Below are 19,249 nucleotides of genomic sequence, written 5' to 3'. Positions count from 1 at the left end.
TCAGCACAATAAGGCACGATACTCTTAAGTATTACACGTTACACATGTACTTGTTCTTGCATGATCGCAGTATGTACTATATAAAACGATTTTTTTAGAGGGCTTCGGAGTCAAAATAGATGAATTCCAATTACGTGTATAGTTAGCTAGCTCATATCAACTTGGTTTCTGATGTTATAATGAGAACAGGGAAAGAAATATGTGTTCTTGTTTCACATATGGATTGTGAATGATGGGCAAAATTACCCCCAAAAGTGCAGTTCCCCTTTAAGAAAAAAATCTTTTTCTTTCACATATATTTCAGGATGTATTAAAACTTTTTTCTCTTGCTATTTTGTTAATGGGGGCGGCATGGCGGACGAGTGGTTAGCGCGCAGACCTCACAGCTAGGAGACCAGGGTTCAATTCCACCCTCGACCATCACTGTGTGGAGTTTGCATGTTCTCCCTGTGCATGCGTGGGTTTTCTCCGGGTACTCCGGTTTCCTCCCACATTCCAAAAACATGCTAGGTTAATTAGCGACTCCAAATTGTCCATAGGTATGAATGTGAGTGTGAATGGTTGTTTGTCTATATGTGCCCTGTGATTGGCTGGCCACCAGTCCAGGGTGTACCCAGCCTCTCGCCCAAAGACAGCTGGGATAGGCTCCAGCACCCCCTGCGACCCTCGTGAGGAAAAGCGGTAGAAAATGAATGAATGAATGAATTTTGTTAATACAATATACAATTAATTGTTAATAATTTTATTTGAACATGCATCCGATTCCAATGGAATGCATCACATAATCAATTCACAGTTCCACATCTCCAAAAAGGAGTAGGAAGAATCAGAGCTTATTGATGCAAAGCCAAATTATGTTTTTAGAATGTGCCGCAAACGGCATCGAGGACGCACAACCCTGGCCCAACCTGTGCGCCATTTTTCAAGACGCACTTTGGCGCCCCCAGCGGCGGTGTGCTGAACAGGTGAGCATGCATGACCAGCCAGTGCATCGCATCACAGTAGCAGCAGCAGCAGCAGCAGGATAAATGCACCAAATGAACATGTAACTTGAAGGGTTAATCGCTTATTATTTTTCTCTTGTATATCTCCACCGCATCCTTATGCGTCGCCGCACATGACAAGTGAGGAGGTGCAGCGAAGGAGGAAAAAAAAAAGGATGGTTTCGGGCTGGTCCGGATGTGGTCCTCAGACTCACACGAAGGACCCTTTTTTGATGATTCCACACGCATCCTGCAGGAGGAAATGACAAGAAGGATCTATTTTGATTCGCGCCTGTCGAGATGGTGAGTGAAATCCTTTGCTGCTTCCATCCCAGAATAACCCCACGTAGGCACCTGCTTGCTTCCCTACTAATTGCCCTGCACAAGATGCCCGCGTTGACGTTGTGACTGACACAGCGCGCCTTTCTTTCACGCGGCACTGCACGCATTCCAGCGGTTCGTTCGCGCTTTCGAGCCGAGCCGTGCCGTGCCGTGCCGTTTTGCACAAGCGTGCTTATAGCCAACGCAGCATCACAGCGGCTGCAAATGACCTTCAGCTGCTACATTGTAGGTGCCAGCCTTGCATGCAGGGAACCACGGTGCCTGTAATGGTGGCAATCGGAGCTATGAAAAAAAAAAATATATATATATACAAAAATAAGCATTGCTCTCGTTCATGTCAAACGGCCTCTCCTGGACTACTCAACCATGCAGAGCTGCCATGTCCTAAATACATCACAATGCATTTGCCAACAACCCCCCACCTCCCGTTAAACGACAAAACAGCATCACCCCAGTCGTGTCAGTACTAAAAGACACCGCATGAGTCATGGTGGTCAACTTTGCAGCCTGCCTTTACATCCGCACAGTATACTATATTGTTATTATTTTACAAAAGGTGTGCATGGAACAGCCACGCACTTTATCACGAGTGACGCTGACAGAAAAGCCTGATCCACCAGCGTAAGAGGATTTGCTCGCATGTAAAATGTATCGATACCCTAAGCCTTTAAAAGGTGTTACAGTGATCTGCTTCGCTCGCGCAAAGGGATGGGCAAGGGGTGGGCTTTGAATGCATCATCATCATCAACCAGCAGATGATGATGTGCTAATGGACGTCCAGTGGTCCTAAACCACACCAGTAGAGGTAGACTACCAGATGGGTTTAGTGCAGCCTCCCATACAATGTCAGCATCGCCAGGAGGAGAATGGTAGCAATGTGATCAAAGAGGGGGGAAAAGCGATGATAACCATAGAACAGGAAATGGAACTTAATGCGAATAGAGAAACGGTACACAACAGTTCATGATGTCATCACATAAAGCTGCTTGTATAATCATTCATTCATTCATTTTCTACCACTTTGTCCTCACGAGGGTCGCGGGGGTGCTGGAGCCTATTCCAGCTGTCTTCAGGCGAGAGGTCGCCCGCCAATCACAGGGCACATATAGACAAACAACCATTCACACTCGCATTCATACCTATGGACAATTTGGAGTCGCTAATTAACCTAGCATGTTTTTGGAATGTGGGAGGAAACCGGAGTACCCGGAGAAAACCCACGCATGCACGGGGAGAACATGCAAACTCCACACAGAGATGGCCGAGGGTGGAATTGAACCCGGGTCTTCTAGCTGTGAGGTCCACTAACCACTCGCCCACCGTGCCGCCCATATCATATTATATTTGTTAATTTTATTGACTATTGGACACCCCAGCCAGTCACGGCAACTACACGGTACTAAGTGTAAAATGAAGCTAACCATCATAAAGCATCAAAAAGAACACAACACGTGCTTTTTATGGGTTATGAAAGCGTAAAGACAAACAAACCGACAGATCGGAAACACAGAAAATCCCAGCAATTCGTGGGGGTAACATGCCAAGATCACTCGCAATTGGTAAAAAAAAAAAAAAGCCAATGAAAATGTTAGCTTTTCACACCCTCCCTCCAAATCCTCCTGCTGGCTTGACGTTGGAGTTCTCACATTCATGTATATGTATATGTATATGTATATGTATATGTATATGTATATGTATATGTATATGTATATGTATATGTATATGTATATGTATATGTATATGTATATGTATTTGGAGTGGTCAATTAACCTAGCACATACTCTTTTTATTTACATATTGCACAACTGCAGGGTCTTGAGACACATGCTAACTCGCAAACTAGAGAGCTAGCGACCTACACGGTAGCCTTCAAGTTATTTCCTTTAAACTTAAATAGCCAAAAACTTACCACTTCCACACGGATCGTGAGGATAACTATTAACAGTTATTTAATCTTTAACATGAACATTAATCAAACGTAATAATTTTTTCTGGGTACATGATACCATACAGCATCCATATCAAACTAACATTAAACTTTCATATCAAGGCGGGGGCCTCAAACTCGTGTCCTGCGGGCCACATTTGGCCCGCGGGCCGTGTGTTTGAGACCCGTGACCTAGCTTGTTTTTGGAATGTGGGAGGAAACCGGAGTAACCGGAGAAAACCCACGCATGCATGAGGAGAACATGCAAACTCCACACAGAGATGGCCGAGGGTGGGATTGAACCCTGGTCTCCTACCTGTGAGGTCTGCGCGTTTAACCACTAGACCGCCATGCAGCCTGTGTAATCTTTCATATTAAAAAAAAAAAACAAGAAAGAAAATTTGACACATCTCGGCGTGTTAGAATCTAAGGTGTTTTCTCGTGTGTATTTAGTCGTATTTTACATTGGTTACAGCTTTTTTTTTAACATGTGAGCTTCTTCATGTGTGTGATTGTGTGTGTGTGTGTGTGTGTGTGTGTGTGTGACAGCTTGAAGCAACACGCAGGCGGCCTTCAGATGGCACCATGCTCACACAAGCCCCTTAAAACCCATCACATGCCGTCCATGCACGCTTCACAGACCCTCTTGCAAACAAGCTCCATTGCAGTTTTGTCTTGTATTTATAAAGTACAGGTATACACGCTTTCTCATTCAATGCGTTTTCTTTATTTTCATGACTATTTACACTGTAGATTGTCACTGAAGGCATCAAAACTATAAATGAACACATGTGGAGTTATGGACTTAACAGAAAATGGTGAAATAACTGAAACCATGTTTTATATTCTAGTTTCAAAATAGCCACATATTTGATTACTGCTTTGCACACTCCTGGCATTCTCTTGATGAACTTCAAGAAGTCACCTGGAATGGTTGAAGAAATGAAGGTCAGTCAGTCCGGAAAATTGCAGAAACTTTAAATTTGTCCCCAAGCCGAGTCGCTAAAAAACCTTCAAGCGCTACAACGGAACTGGCACACATGAGGACCGACACGGGAAAGGAGGACCAAGAGTCACCTCTGCTTCTGAGGACAAGTTCATCCGAGTCACCAGCCTCAGAAATCGCAAGTTAACAGCAGCTCAGATCAGAGACCAGATCAATGCCACACAGAGTTCTAGCAGCAGAACAACATCTCGAGAACAACTGTTAAGGCCTTCATGGTCAAGTAGCTGCTAGGAAGCCACTGCTAAGGAGCAGCAACAAGCAGAAGAGATTTGTTTGTGCCAAGAAACACAAGGAATGGATGGACATTAGACCAGTGGAAATCTGTCCTTTGGTCTCATGAGTCCAAATTTGAGATCTTTGCTTCCAACCACTGTGTCTTTGTGAGAAGCGGAAAAGGTGAACGGATGGATTCCACATGCCTGGTTCCCACTGTGAAGTATGGGGTGGTGGGGGGGGGGGTATTTTGCTGGTGACACCGTTGGGGAATTATTCAAAATTGAAGGCACACTGAACCAGCATGGCTACCACAGCATCCTGCAGTGACACGCCATCCCATCCGGTTTGTGTTTAGTTGGACCATCATTTATTTTTCATCAGGACAATGACCCCCAAACACACCTCCAGGCCGTGGAAGGGCTTTTTGACCGAGAAGGAGAGTTATGGAGTGCTGCGGCAGATGACCTCCACAGTCACCAGACCTGAACCCATTTGAGATGGTTTGGGGTGAGCTGGACCGCAGAGTGAAGGCAAAGGGGCCAAGAAGTGCTAAAAACCTCTGGGAACTCCTTCAAGACTGTTGGAAAACCATTTCAGGGGAATACCTCTTGAAGCTCATCGAGAGAATGCCAAGAAACTAGAATATAAAACATATTTTGAGTTATTTTGACCTTGTAACTCCACATGTGTTCATTCATAGTTTTGATGCCTTCAGTGACAATCTACAATGTAAATAGTTATTAAAATAAAGAAAACGCACGGTGTGTCCAAACTTTTGGCCTGTACTGTACATCCACGTGAACACAGATTTTTTTTTTTTTTTTAAATACCAATTTGAGGACGACTCGCGGGCGGCCCCTGCTAAAAAAAAAACAAACAGATTTTTCTTTGCTGTTTGGACCTTTCTGTATTTAAAAGCTAAGGTTTTGGAAAACTCCAGCCAGGGTGGAGACTTTCAGAATTTGTGCAATGACAAATACAGTGTTCCCTCGTTTATCGCAGGGCATCGAACTGTCGTCAGACAGGCACGTTTTTCTCACATTTCTCTCTTATTTAACCCTTAAATGCATGAGTGACTGGGCCCTACACTCTTCCATAAGTGGCTCAAAAATCACCCATACTAGAATCAATGCCTTTTTATGCCAATTTTGCCATTTTGGTTAGGAATAATCACTTGTATGATATTTAGTATTATATTTAGGACCACAAAAGAATGATTTCATATTAGAAACATCTTCATTTTTCACTTTTTTCCATCTTTGAAAAAGAAAATGACACCGTACAACAATAGAAATTGTGAGGTACCATTGTGTGTTGCATAAAGGTAAGTTAAAAATGTGAATGGCATGATATCAAAAATATGATTTTTGAGGAATATCTGGAATATGAAATGATAACAATTTTTCATTACAAAGATATTTCAAGAAAACAACCTGACCGGGTCATTTTTGACCTACTTATGGAAGGTTGGGGTAGTAACACAAAAAACAAAAATGTCTTAAAATGTTTAAAAGATAAGTTAAAAATGTGAACGGCATGATAGCAAAAACATGTTTTTTGAGGAATACCTGGAATATGAAATGATAAAAATTATTTTTCATTACGAAGATATTTCAAGAAAACAACCTGACCGGGTCATTTTTGACCCACTTATGGAAGGTTGGGGTAGTAACACAAAAACAAAAAATTCTTAAAATGTATAAAAATAAGTTAAAAATGTGAATGGCATGATATCAAAAACATGTTTTTTGAGGAATACCTGGAATATGAAATGATGAAAAGTTTTCATTACAAAGATATTTCAAGAAAACAACCTTGACTGGGTCATTTTTGACCCACTTATGGAAGTTTGGGGTAGTAACACAAAAACAAAACTTTTTTAAAATGAATAAAAGGTAAGTTAAAAATGTAAACGGCATGATATTAAAAACATGTTTTTTGAGGAATACCTGGAATATGAAATGATAAAAAAATTTCATTACGAAGATATTTCAAGAAAACAACCTGACTGGGTCATTTTTGACCCACTTATGGAAGGTTGGGGTAGTAAGAAAAAAAACAAAAAAGTCTTAAAATGTATAAAAGATAAGTTAAAAATGTGAATGGCATGATATCAAAAACATGTTTTTTGAGGAATACCTGGAATATGAAATGATGAAAAGTTTTTTATGAAGATATTTCAAGAAAACAACCTGACCGGGTCATTTTTGACCCACTAATGGAAGGTTGGGGTAGTAACACAAAAACAAAAATTTCTTCAAATGTATAAAAGGTAAGCTAAAAATATGAATGGCATGATATCAAAAACATGTTTTTTGAGGAATACCTGGAATATGAATTGATGAAAAATTTTCATTACAAAGATATTTCAAGAAAACAACCTAACCGGGTCATTTTTGACCCACTTATGCATCTAAGGGTTAAACACTCTCAAAGTTCAAATTTCTTTTGTTCGTTCAAAAGCCATCCCTCTGGGTACCAGACATTTTTTATGATTTTGACTGCTTTTTCAAGACATAAAAAATATTGTGTTCTTGGGTTATATAGACATGGTATATACCAAAAGAAGGACTTTCATCAGAAAAAAAAGTTGGTTTCTACCTTTTTGTTCTTTAGTAATCAGTAGCAGAACATAGGTAAGTTTCAGTTCCCAACAAAAAAAGGGCTTTTGTGAAATGATAAATTTCAAGCATAGCTTTCATTTTGACACAAATTTAGCAATATATATTTCGCCAAAATATCTAAACAACGATGCCACAACAGAAACAACACAAAGAATGGTTGTTTTACATGAAAATAACACATTTTCACAAATATAACATCATGAACTATTTACAGTTTTCACACTTCACATTGAGGGCGGCATGGCGGTCGAGTGGTTAATGCGCAGACCAGGGTTCAATTCCATCCTCGGCCATCTCTGTGTGGAGTTTACATGTTCTCCCCGTGTTTTCTCCGGGTACTCCGGTTTCCTCCCACATTCCAAAAACATGCTAGGTTAATTGGTGACTCCAAATTGTCCATAGGTATGAATGTGAGTGTGAATGGTTGTTTGTCTATATGTGCCCTGTGATTGGCTGGCCACCAGTCCTGGGATAGGCTCCAGCACCCCCGCGACCCTCATGGTGAAAAGCAGTAGAAAATGAATGAATGAATGAACACTTCACATTGAACCATGTGTGTGCACCCATTTGCGACTTAAAACCGCATCCAACATGATCTCTTCTGTTGTAGAGTTGCATCATCACCTGTTTGTGCTTCTCATGCAAATAACATAACAGTCGTAAATAAGTCTTTGGTAGTGAGTTATTAACATATTATGATTATATGTATGTTGTGATCATATCTATGGTCGCTCATGAACTGGTGCCGTGATTGACTGACAATGGCCTACAGCTAATCGGAACACAATAGGTATCTGTAAATGTTAATGAGTTTTCATGAACATTTAGCACCCAAACCGGCAAAGAACGGTACCAAAACTACTTCCGAAAGCAACTTCTCCCAATCACCCAAGAACAGTTTAGTGAGGAACAATGTCTTTTCCAAAAGCGGTTTGGGGAACAACATAGTAACATAGGAACATCTGACAAAAAGATTTAAAAAACACAGAAGCAGCAAACTTTATGAAAACTTTTGTTCACGACTCCACACATGCCAATATGCGTGGGCGAAGCAGCTCAGCCAAATGTTCTTCACATGCGAAAATTCTCACATCATCAAAGCTGTCTTTTTTAGGTCCGATTTAGTTTAGTCCAGGGGTCTCAAACACGCAGCCCGCGGGCCAAATGTGGCCCGCAGGACACTAGTTTGAGGCCCCCGCCTTGATATAAAAGTTTAATGTTAGTGCGGCCCGCGCAAGTTTGATATGGATGCTGTATGGTATCATGTACCCAGAAAAAATTATTACGTTTGATTCATGTTCATGTTAAAGGTTAAATAACTGTTAATAGTTATCCTCCCTATCCGTGTGGAAGTGGTAAGTTTTTGGCTATTTAAGTTTAAAGGAAATAACTTGAAGGCTACCGTTTAGGTCGCTAGCTCTCTAGTTTGCGAGTTAGCATGTGTCTCAAGACCCTGCAGTTGCGCAATATGTTGTAAATAAAAAGAGTATAAATGTGACTATAGTCGTGTTTTGTCATGTCTACAGGGATCTAATAATGCTTTGTTCATTTTAATCTGAAAAAAATCATTTGTCTACCCACCAACTATATGTGGTTTCTTAAGTTTTTATTATTTGCCGTTTTATTATTATTATTATATTTATTTATTTATTACGGATTGATTGATTTTCTTTATTCTTGATTTGTTTATTTATTTTTCATCTTATTTTGTGTAGAAAAATAAAAATTAAGATATTTGAGAACAGTGGAATGTTTTATCAGAGCTTTTATTGTAGAAAATCGAAACCAAAGCAAAGTTTATTCATTTTTCTTTTTTTAATAAATGTGTGTTGTTGTTTTTTTGGAAAACCTGATGCGGCCCAGTCTCACTCAGACCCTAGCTCCAGTGGCCCCCAAGTAAATTGAGTTTGAGACCCCTGGTCTAGTCCAACACCGTTATCGTTGGCGGTAGCAGTAATCCCTCGTTTATCACAGTTAATTGGGTCTAGAGCCGACCGTGAAAAATCTGCAGTCAATCAGGTCTGGTGCTTGTGTGTCTCAACAAACATCACAGTATTGTGCCTATAGTGCAGTATTGTATTATTGTGCATTTTTATTTCGTCTTCATGTGGACATAGCCTTAAAGTAATTGTTTTTCTATCTATGTATTTGTTTAAAAAAAAATGTTTTAAAGGCGACCCGCTTAAGAGGACCTGCTGGACCAGTTCAAGACACAACACAGCCCGTATAGTCATTGTTATACGACGCAACAGCCAAAGGCCGCTCATCACCCGAAGGCACCGATACCAAGGACGGCTCCATGTAGCAAACAAAAGCATTACCCACCGCCTCCGCTCCGCAGGCTCGCTTGGATTCCGGCTGCAGGTCAAAATCTTCCAGGTCAGTATGATGATGTCACCAGTCTGTCAGTCAGAGGGAGGTCTTTGCCTATACAAGGTGTGTCAGAAAAGTTCCAAAGACGAGTAGAGAACAAGTCTGGAAAAGGGCGTTCGACTCCCGGGGGATGACTTCAAAGGGGACAACTTGTCGTTTGATTTTGAAATCTTTCGTGACACAAGTCCTGGAAATTTTCTGACACACATATTTTTGCAATGCATAGACTTTAATGCTTACTGGATCGAAGCATATCTTGTGATGTGTATTTGTGTAATAAGTAGGGGGGTTACGGGATCTTGCAAGATTTCTCGTTATCACACAATATATGGAAAAAAAACTTGATCATTTTGCCATTCCATAATTTATTTAATTTAATTATTTTTGTCGTTGATTTATCTGAAGGCTTGACACTTGACGGACTTTTCCAAAGTCAAAGCTGATATGCATACAAGTTACACTGGAGGACACGACAGCACAATTCACAGTTCCGCATGTCCAAAAATGAATAAGAAGAAGCAAAGTTATTTAATCCTACCCCCCCCCCCCCCCCCCCCCCCCCCCCCCGCATGGGTTTTACATTACAGTAAACCTCGGATATATTGGATTCAATTGTTCCCACTGGTTTTGTCCGATATAAGCGAAATCCGTTATATGCGTATACCGGAAAATGTCCGTTTTACGCATATATCGGATTTACGTATATCCGGTATATGCGTAAATTGGATTTTATCCGTTATAAAAAGGCACTTCCTTGACTATGTTTCCAATGTACCTGGACTGGGCAATGAAAAGAGACGTAAGGTAATGAGAATTGAACTTTATTGGACTCTGAGCATAACAAATTGTTAATTAAGCTAGGCCCTGTTACGCCCGTCAGGCCTACGTTATTTCCAATAGTGAGGTTAAGATCTCATTCACTGCTGTGCTAGTATTATTGACGTCACTCACTTTTATATTTGTCCTAAATCTGGAGCCAGGAGAAAGACACGATGCGGCCATCCGATATATGCGAGGGAAATTGGAACGGGACTGGAGATTTTGTCCGAAATAGGCGAAATCCGTTATAAAAAATCCGATATATGCAATGAATTTTTATTGGAAATGCATTACAGAAAAATCGGTTCTTTTTTATCTGTCCGTTGTGAGCGAATTTCCGATATATACGAGTCCGATATATCCGAGGTTTACTGTAGTTGCAATACATTTGTTCACCTCCTGTATTCCAAATGTACTGTATTTTTGCCATACCAGTTGGGTCCTGTTGACAAACTTACAAATGATTTGAACAAGCTTTTAAGTAATGCTCTTAAGACCGTAGCACCATGAAGATATAAGACTCCTTCCACAAGACTAAACTTCAGGTCTTCCCTCAGGCATGGTGGGATGGCCTGACCAAATACAAACAGGCTCTCGTCGTGGCAAAACCAATTATTTTTCGAGATGAATCGACCTCAATAAAAATGACCCTAAATACTTATTCGACACAGTCGCATCGCTAATTGGATTTTCCAGGTCGGTTAAAGCTATCGGCCGCCAACACTACTGTTGGCATCGCTTCTATTCTTCGTTCCACTAGCTTTTCCTATTTAGAGGAAGTATCCCTTGACGGGCAACATGTCTGCTCGACCCGCTGCCTGGGAAACTCGTTAAAGAACTGTTCCCAATTTTAGGTCCTTCAATCTTAAATATTATAAATCTATGGCTTTCTTCCAGCTCTCTGCCTGGAGCTTTTAAGATTGTAGCGCAACAGCTTAATGATCACATTTTATTTGAACCTCTTCGGTCGGGTTTTAGGGTGAACCACTTTACTGAATCAGCACTTGGAAACGTGGCAAACCATCTTCTTCTATCTATGGATCTTGACACCTCCTCAATATTATTATGACTAGATCTCAGTGCTGACTTCGATACCGTCCATCGCTCTATCCTACTGGAACGCCTTAAAACGCATATTGGTGTTGCTGGTCCGGTACTTTCCCAGGGATCTGACACATCATGTAGTTTATGGTAATGTGACCTATGAGTACTCTGGTGTCACTTGCGGAGTTCCTCAAGGATCATTGCTCGGTCCTCTTATGACATGGTTCCAAACATAAGATTAGCTTTCACTGTTAAGCCGATGACACTCAGCTGTATATTCCATTAAAGCTAACTGACCCACGGGACTGCTCTAATCTTAAGGTGTGTCTTATTGATTTATTGATTATTTATCAAACATTGGATGTCCTGTAACTTTTTACTCATGAACCCTGGCAAAACCCAGATGTTGACTATTGGCCCAGCTAAACAGAGTGGCCTGTTTAAAGACACTACTCCGAGTTTTGATAAAAACATCATTGCCCAAAGTGACTCCGGGAAAAATCAAGATGTGATATTTTATTTGATTCTATCATTTTAAAAGCACATTAAGAATGTTACCAAAACTGCATTTTTTCATCTTTGCAACAACGCTAAGATACGGCTTTTTTATCCACTACTGACGCACATTTAAATCAAATCAAATCAACTTTATTTGTAGAGCACTTTTCCTGCAAGGACATGCAACACAAAGTGCTTTACAGAATTAAAAACAATTACCACAATTAAAAGGAAAAACAATTACAAAGAAAGCCCCTCCCTCCCACCCTCCATACTAGACACACACACACAATCACACACAGTAGGGAGACATGGCATGGCACTGATCAAGGAAACGCCACCTTTGGGGCCGTCCACACTGGGAGGAGCCGCAGGCAGCACCCGGGCCCCCCGACTCCGACAGACGGGCGGACCCCCACATTAAAGGGAGGAACCCCCAGCCGGCCGGGTCGAAGGGACCCAAGGATGGCACCCCCTTAGCAGACCCGACACAGCCCCCAGTGTGGAGGACCCCCCCCTGAGGAAATACTGTAGTTAAAAGCTAAAGACTAAGAGCATAAAATAGGACTAAAAAGATAAAAACGTAAGAAAAGTTTAAAAATATGAGTTAAAAGCCTGATTAAAAAGGCTCTCCGGAAGGCTGTTCCACAGGTGGGGGCCATAGTGGCTAAATGCTGCCTTTAGTTCTGGGTTTTGGTATTGTTAAAAGGCCAGTGCCGGAGTACCGCAGGGTCCGTGGGGGTTGATATGGTAAAAGCAGATCAGATAAATAAGAAGGTGCCATTAAGGCCGTTAAGACATTTAAAAACCAGTAAGAGAATCTTAAAATCCATCCTGAAGCGGACGGGGAGCCAATGTAGCCACTTTAAAACCGGCGTAATGTGCTCCCGCCCTCTGGTCCTCGTCAGCACGCATGTGGCTGAGTTCTGTAATAATTGGAGATTTAAAATACTCTTTTAGGGAAGACCAGAGAGCAGGGTATTACAGTAATCTAAGCGACAGTAAATAAATACATGCATTAGCACCTCCGTACTGGCCTGAGAGAGAAACGGGCGGACTCTGGCTATGTTCTTAACGTGATAAAAACCTTTTTTTGTTATATTTTTGATATGTGGAATAAAGTTTAGCTCAGAGTGAAACATCAGTCCAAAAAATAGGATATGTTCAGTAAGGCCCACAAAGGCTGCATTCATTCGTAACGAGAGTACAACAAAGTTGGAAGTAGGAAGTGAGGATGACTGACCCACTCTTGGCTCCGGCTACTGCCTGGTTCAGGAAGGCGTCCGGAGAGTCGGCTTTGCCGATTCCCTGTGAGAAGCCCGTCAGAGAAGGGTTGAACTCCCTCAGGATGTCTGCACGCGCACATTTGACAATTTGGAGTATCATCAGTATACAGTATATATACAGTATACATAGTAGTAATTGCTGAGATGTGGTATGTCCTTTTTAGACATGTTGGATTGTGTGCATGTCAGAGTGGTTAGAGCGCAGGCCACATAGCTATGAAACGTGGGTTCAAATCCCCTTTCGGCCATCTCTGTGTGGAGTTTGCATGTTCTCCCCGTGCATGCGTGGGTTTTTTCCGGGTACTCCGGTTTCCTCCCACATTCCAAAAACATGCTAGGTTAATTGGTGACTCCAAATTGTCCATAGGTATGAATGTGAGTGTGAAGGGTCCGTGGGGGTTGATATGGTAAAAGCAGATAAATAAGAAGGTGCCATTAAGGCCGCTAAGACATTTAAAAACCAGTAAGAGAATCTTAAAATCGATCCTGAAGCGAACGGGGAGCCAATGTAGCGACTTTAAAACCGATGTAATGTACTCCCGTCCATTTAAGATGCGACTTTAAGGTTCTGTTGCCCGCCTACAAAATATTCCATGGGTCGGTCGCCCTAGTTGTACCCTACGCTAACACGCCGGTCTTTTGACAATCCCAAGACCCAGAAAGAAGTACCCGCGGACCCATGCTTTCACACAAAACTGCTGGCTTGAAACAAGTTGAAAGGCACTAAGCCGCCGTAACTCATGTTGAACGCATGTTGAAACATGATGGAGACAACTTTCCAGTGATGATGTCCCTGTGCCCGTCCAGGACAGAGTATGTCATCTGCAACAGCTCACAGAATCCTACGACCCCTTCTTGTCGGCACATTCATCCTGGGATGCTTTGTGACTCTTTTTTTGATGTATTTTAAACCCTCCACCGGCTGGCTATCCGGTCCCGTCGAGTCAACGCCGTCCACAGAGCGGGTCAAAGGCATCTTCTACGCCAAGAGTGATAAAAATGTCACCACGGTACTCATCTGGCTGTGGCCCTTCGGACAGACCTACGACCTGAATGTGTGCGGCTCGCTCTTCAACATCGAGGGCTGCTTTATCACGGCCGACAGGAACCTCTACAACAAGTCCGACGGCGTCCTCATCCACCACCGGGACATCTGTTCGGACTTGTCCAACCTCCCACCACTGCAGCGTCCGTCCTTCCAAAAGTGGATTTGGATGAACTTTGAGTCTCCGTCGCACTCCTCTCAGCTCTCCGGCATCGAGAATTTGTTCAACCTGACCCTCAACTACCGCCGGGATGCCGACATCGAAGTGCCTTACGGGTCCATCGTGGCCGCAGAGGGCGAGGAAGACTTTGTCCCGCCCAGCAAAAACAAGCTGATCTGCTGGATCGTGAGCAACTGGAACCAAGAGCACGTGCGGGTCAAGTACTACAACGAGCTGTACAAACACATCGAGGTCCACGCGTATGGACAAGCCTTTGGGGAGTACATCTCCGACCAGGACTACTTCCCCACCATGGCCAGCTGTAAGTTCTACCTGGCTTTCGAGAACTCAATCCACAAGGACTACATCACAGAGAAACTCTACAACCCGCTTGCTGTGGGGACGGTGCCCGTGGTGCTGGGGCCGTCGCGCCAGAATTACGAGAACTTCGTGCAAGGGGATGCCTTCATCCACGTAGACGACTTCTCTTCGCCCAAGGAGCTGGCCGACTACCTGCTGCTCCTGGACAAAAACGAGGAGATGTACCTCAGGTACTTTGAGTGGCGGCGGCACTTTAAAGTGAAGAAGGCATTATTCTGGGCCGAGCACACGTGCCTGGCTTGTGATTACCTGCGCAGGCACAGGGAGTACAAGACGGTCAAGAACCTGGACAAGTGGTTCTGGGGCTGAGACAGCTTTGCCGGACTATGCAGAGTCGGTGTCACTGAGCTCATTAGATTCACGTTTCATGCCAATTTTGCCAAGCCTTATTTGATTTATTTTTTGCCTTTTACATTTGCTGTATTCCCTGCGAAGTCACGTCCGTTCAGTCCGCGGGTCCATTTGCCTACGGTACCGCAACATTTGTATCTCTATCCACATAGAACAAGACCCCGACTGATTTTAAACGACTCTTGAACGAATCTCAGGGCATTGAATCGATCGCAACTGGATTGTTCAAATTGTTCAAGATGTTTCGCCTCTCATTCGAGCTAGCGTCATTAGTTCGTGCTCAAGACTAGACAGAACAGCGCGTTGCATTCGATTCATTGCCCTGAGAGTCTGATGACCTAGATGGATGAGAAGATCCACAGACATGACTCTTCAAATATATCATGTTGACATTTAAGCACATTTTTGGGAGTGGGAATTTTATAAATTTTTACAGATCACAGTTGCATGGCTCAGGTGGTAGAGTGGTTGTCTCCAAACGTGAAGGTTTGCCGGTTCGTTCCTCGTTCCTCCCGTCAGGGGCAAGATGATGCAGCCTCAGCAGTTAGTAACGATGGTAAAGTTCAACCTACCTTGGCTTGAAGGTAAAAAAAAAGTGCTATACAGTCCCAGAAATTAATTAATTCATAAATGACGGCGGGCGGCACGGCGGTCTAGTGGTAAGCGTGCAGAACTCACAGCTAGGAGACCGGGGTTCAATTCCACCCGCGGCCATTTCTTTGTGGAGTTTGCATGTTCTCCCCGTAACCTAGCATGTTTTTGGAACATGCTAGGTTAATTGGCGACTCCAAATTGTCCATAGGTATGAATGTTAGTGTGAATGGTTGTTTGTCTATATGTGCCCTGTGATTGGCTGGCCACCAGTCCAGGGTAGAAAATGAATGAATGAATGACTAAATGATGGCTTTTCTGTGGTTAGACTATGGTCTGTTATTTGTCAAAGTATATGGAAACACAAGTCATATATAGTGTTACCGAGTGGTTAGCATGTAGGCCACACAGTCAGGGGATTGGGAAAACTTTGGTTCGAATCTCTGTGTGGGTTTTCTTCGGGTACCCCAAAAACATGCTAGGTTAATTGGCGACTCCAAATTGTCCATAGGTATGAATGTGAGTGTGAATGGTTGTTTGTCCATATGTGCCCTGTGATTGGCTGGCCACCACTCCAAAGACAGCTGGGATTAGCTCCAGCATACCCAGCGACCCCGTATGAGGATACGCAGCATAGAAAATGTATGGATGTAGTATTATGGTCAGTAGGTGGCAGTATTGACACGGAATATTGAAACAATAATGTAATGGAAGGACATGACATTCCCTTAACATGGTATGTCAGACATGATAGTTTGAAAAAAAAAGGTTCTCCTCCCATCCTGTGTGGAAGTGGTTTGCTGTTTCGAGTCCCTGCAGTATACGGGTTGCAATGTGGTGTGAACAATGAATAATAATGAGTGTAAAGGTGACCATAGGGGTGTTACTTCATGTACACAGGGCTCTAAAATTATTTATAAAATCATAAATGCTGTAATTAAGACAATATAATTTAACGTGGTCGGGTCTGGAACCAATTAGCCGCAAGTGAAAGTCCAGTTTACAGTAAACACTCACTGGGAAAATTAAAGCTGGATATTCTGCTGTTAAGAATGTTAAGGCTGGTCCTTATTTTGCAGTAATCAGTGGCACAAAAAAAGACAAAGAAAAAGTAAGATACACAAGTTAATGCATCCATTATTGAATTGAGATCTTTTTTTTTGTCAAATTCCAAAATGTACAAATTTTAGGATGTTTTACTGTATTTTGTTTCTGGAGAAAGATGTCAGACCGAGATAAAATATCCTTGAGGTCAGAGGTTACTTTGTGGCGACAACAAGCTGTGACGATTTTTTTTTTTTTTTGTTCTTTATATTACAAATTACATTGTGTACATGATTTACTTTACCATTCCTCATTTTGCTGCTACTACACTGTTGTACTTAAATGTGAGTGTTTACTTGTACAACAGAAAAAGCTATCTTTTTTTTTATCTGATGCTCATTTTGCGGTGTCCGACTGACGCAACAACAACAAAGGACTTACATATTTATGACACAATAACAAACATCTGTGCTCGTGATTCATTCAAGTCGCCTATGCAGTGTCTACTGAGCTCAAGTGTCATGCGTGTGTCCTACTGCGCACTTTTTGCCATTTCTCCCTGCATATATTTTATATACACATGTACAGTCCATAAGCATTACATTAGATACACTTTGATTCGATACAAGAGCTGAAATCGAACAAAACGAGCCATTTGGGAGATAATAACGCTCGTACAGCTATTGTATTGCATGTCATTAACGTCATTCAGGTGTATCTATTGGAGTGGCGGTGTCTTTTTTCCTTACTATGCTGTTCTGGATGCATGTTGTCCACTCAAATATCGAAGAATGTGACAACTTTCCGTCTTTTCATAATTTTTTTTAAAGGGATGGTTTTGTTTACACTCTTGTTTACAGACCTTTACACATAATACATGACGTTTTTATTGACTGTATGTACAGTAAATATAAATATGACATTTTTGCTAAATCTACTGAACGATGCATCTGAAACAGCAGCTCTTTGACCAGGGGTGGGCATTTGACTCCGTTTGCGCTTTTTCATTATTTATAAGCTGTCGCTAAATGTTCTGAACTCCTGTTTCCATGCCAGTTCATGTAGCTCAACCTCCCACAGCTGACGGCATGTTGCGCGAAGTCAACAGCGCCTCTGCTGGTTGCAGCCCAGCGGTGCACCGCCGATGGATTGACTCCAGTCAAACGTCCACACAACGGTTCCATTTTAGCACTGTGCGAATTCACATCAAGTGTTTTTATGCAAGCTGACATTGTCGTTCGATTCTTCGGCTTCTGTGTTCTTACGGAGTGCCATAGTGAATCCTGTATATATATTTAAAAAATCATCTTTACGTGTGGAAGTGACTGTAGCTCAAAGTGGGTTGTAAATGTTCAAATCTCTTCATGAAGTGTCGTAACGTGGCAAAGGGAAGCAATGTTACACCTAAAATATCATTTTTTTTGACGACTAGCACTTTTTTTTGTGTGTGTGTTCTGCTTTTTAGATGGAAATGTTGTCACCCATTGTTGACAAAACGATGAAACTGCCATTCAGAAACTCTGAACACTGTTTGTCTCTTATTTCTTATTTTGCCAAATCCATGTGGTGGAGTTGCCGAGCACTGATGTTGCTGATGTCCTGACCACAAATAACCAGAAATGCTCACCTCGCCTCATTTTTTTAATCAAGTGAGTCAGTCAGTGTTTGGGTTTGTTTTTTTTTTTTGGTTTTTTTGCCAAAATCACTGTATTTTGCCAAATGTTGTATTTGAACTCTTAGATGTCCAATAGTGTCAAAGGAAAATAAAAGAGAAGTGAAGTATACAGGATACGTTATTTTCGAACAGGGGTCGGGAACCTGCATCTGGCTCTCACAAGATTTATTATTTTTTTGTTTTTGCTGATATTTTAAAGTAAAATGTTACAGAAATGCGGCGTAGTGGTCGAGTGGTTAGCGCGCAGACCTCACAGCTAGGAGGACCAGGGTTCAATTCCACCCTCGGCCATCTCTGTGTGGAGTTTGCATGTTCTCCCCGTGCATGCGTGGGTTTTCTCCGGGTACTCCGGTTTCCTCCCACATTCCAAAAACATGCTAGGTTAATTGGCCACTCCAAATTGTCCATAGGTATGAATGTGAGTGTGAATGGTTGTTTGTCTATATGTGCCCTGTGATTGGCTGGCCACCAGTCCAGGGTGTACCCCGCCTCTCGCCCGAAGACAGCTGGGATAGGCTCCAGCACCCCCGCAACCCTCGTGAGGAAAAGCGGTAGAAAATGAATGAATGAATGTTACAGAAATCAATTCATCTTGATGTGGTGAATGTGTCACGGTTCGGCATGTCGGTGTTGCGGTGCGACCCCAAGATGCAGAGATGAAGGGAAGGTGCAGGTAAAAGCTTGGTTTTATTTTTTGACAACACGATTGCAGCACTGGCATACTACACGTAAAAATGATGGATGCACCAACAAACGGCAGACGCACCCGGCTGAACTAAATACTACGATCAAATTAGAAACAGGTGCGCGTAGAAGAGGGTGTAAAAGTGACGAAACACAGGACAAACCAACACGGGAAAAAACTACAAAATAAGAGCACAAAA

The 19,249-nt window shown here is 42.3% G+C and overlaps 1 protein-coding gene across 1 annotated transcript; it reads left to right on the top strand.

Moving 5' to 3' along the window:
* Nucleotides 1-789: 789 nt before the first annotated feature.
* Nucleotides 790-18,474, top strand: fut9a (fucosyltransferase 9a). The gene is made up of 3 exons (XM_078795987.1): nt 790-1,286; nt 9,272-9,477; nt 13,926-18,474. Exon 3 carries the CDS (start codon nt 13,934-13,936, stop codon nt 15,011-15,013), a length of 1,080 nt encoding a protein of 359 aa, XP_078652113.1. The 5' UTR covers nt 790-1,286; nt 9,272-9,477; nt 13,926-13,933; the 3' UTR covers nt 15,014-18,474.
* Nucleotides 18,475-19,249: the final 775 nt, after the last annotated feature.

Source organism: Doryrhamphus excisus, linkage group LG14, assembly GCF_037039965.1.
Source record: "Doryrhamphus excisus strain RoL-2023G ecotype Guam linkage group LG14, RoL_Dexc_Guam_v1.1, whole genome shotgun sequence".
Classification (NCBI taxonomy): domain Eukaryota; kingdom Metazoa; phylum Chordata; class Actinopteri; order Syngnathiformes; family Syngnathidae; genus Doryrhamphus; species Doryrhamphus excisus.
The sequence above is the reverse complement of the archived record's forward strand: the minus strand, read 5'-3'. Positions and strand labels throughout refer to the sequence as shown.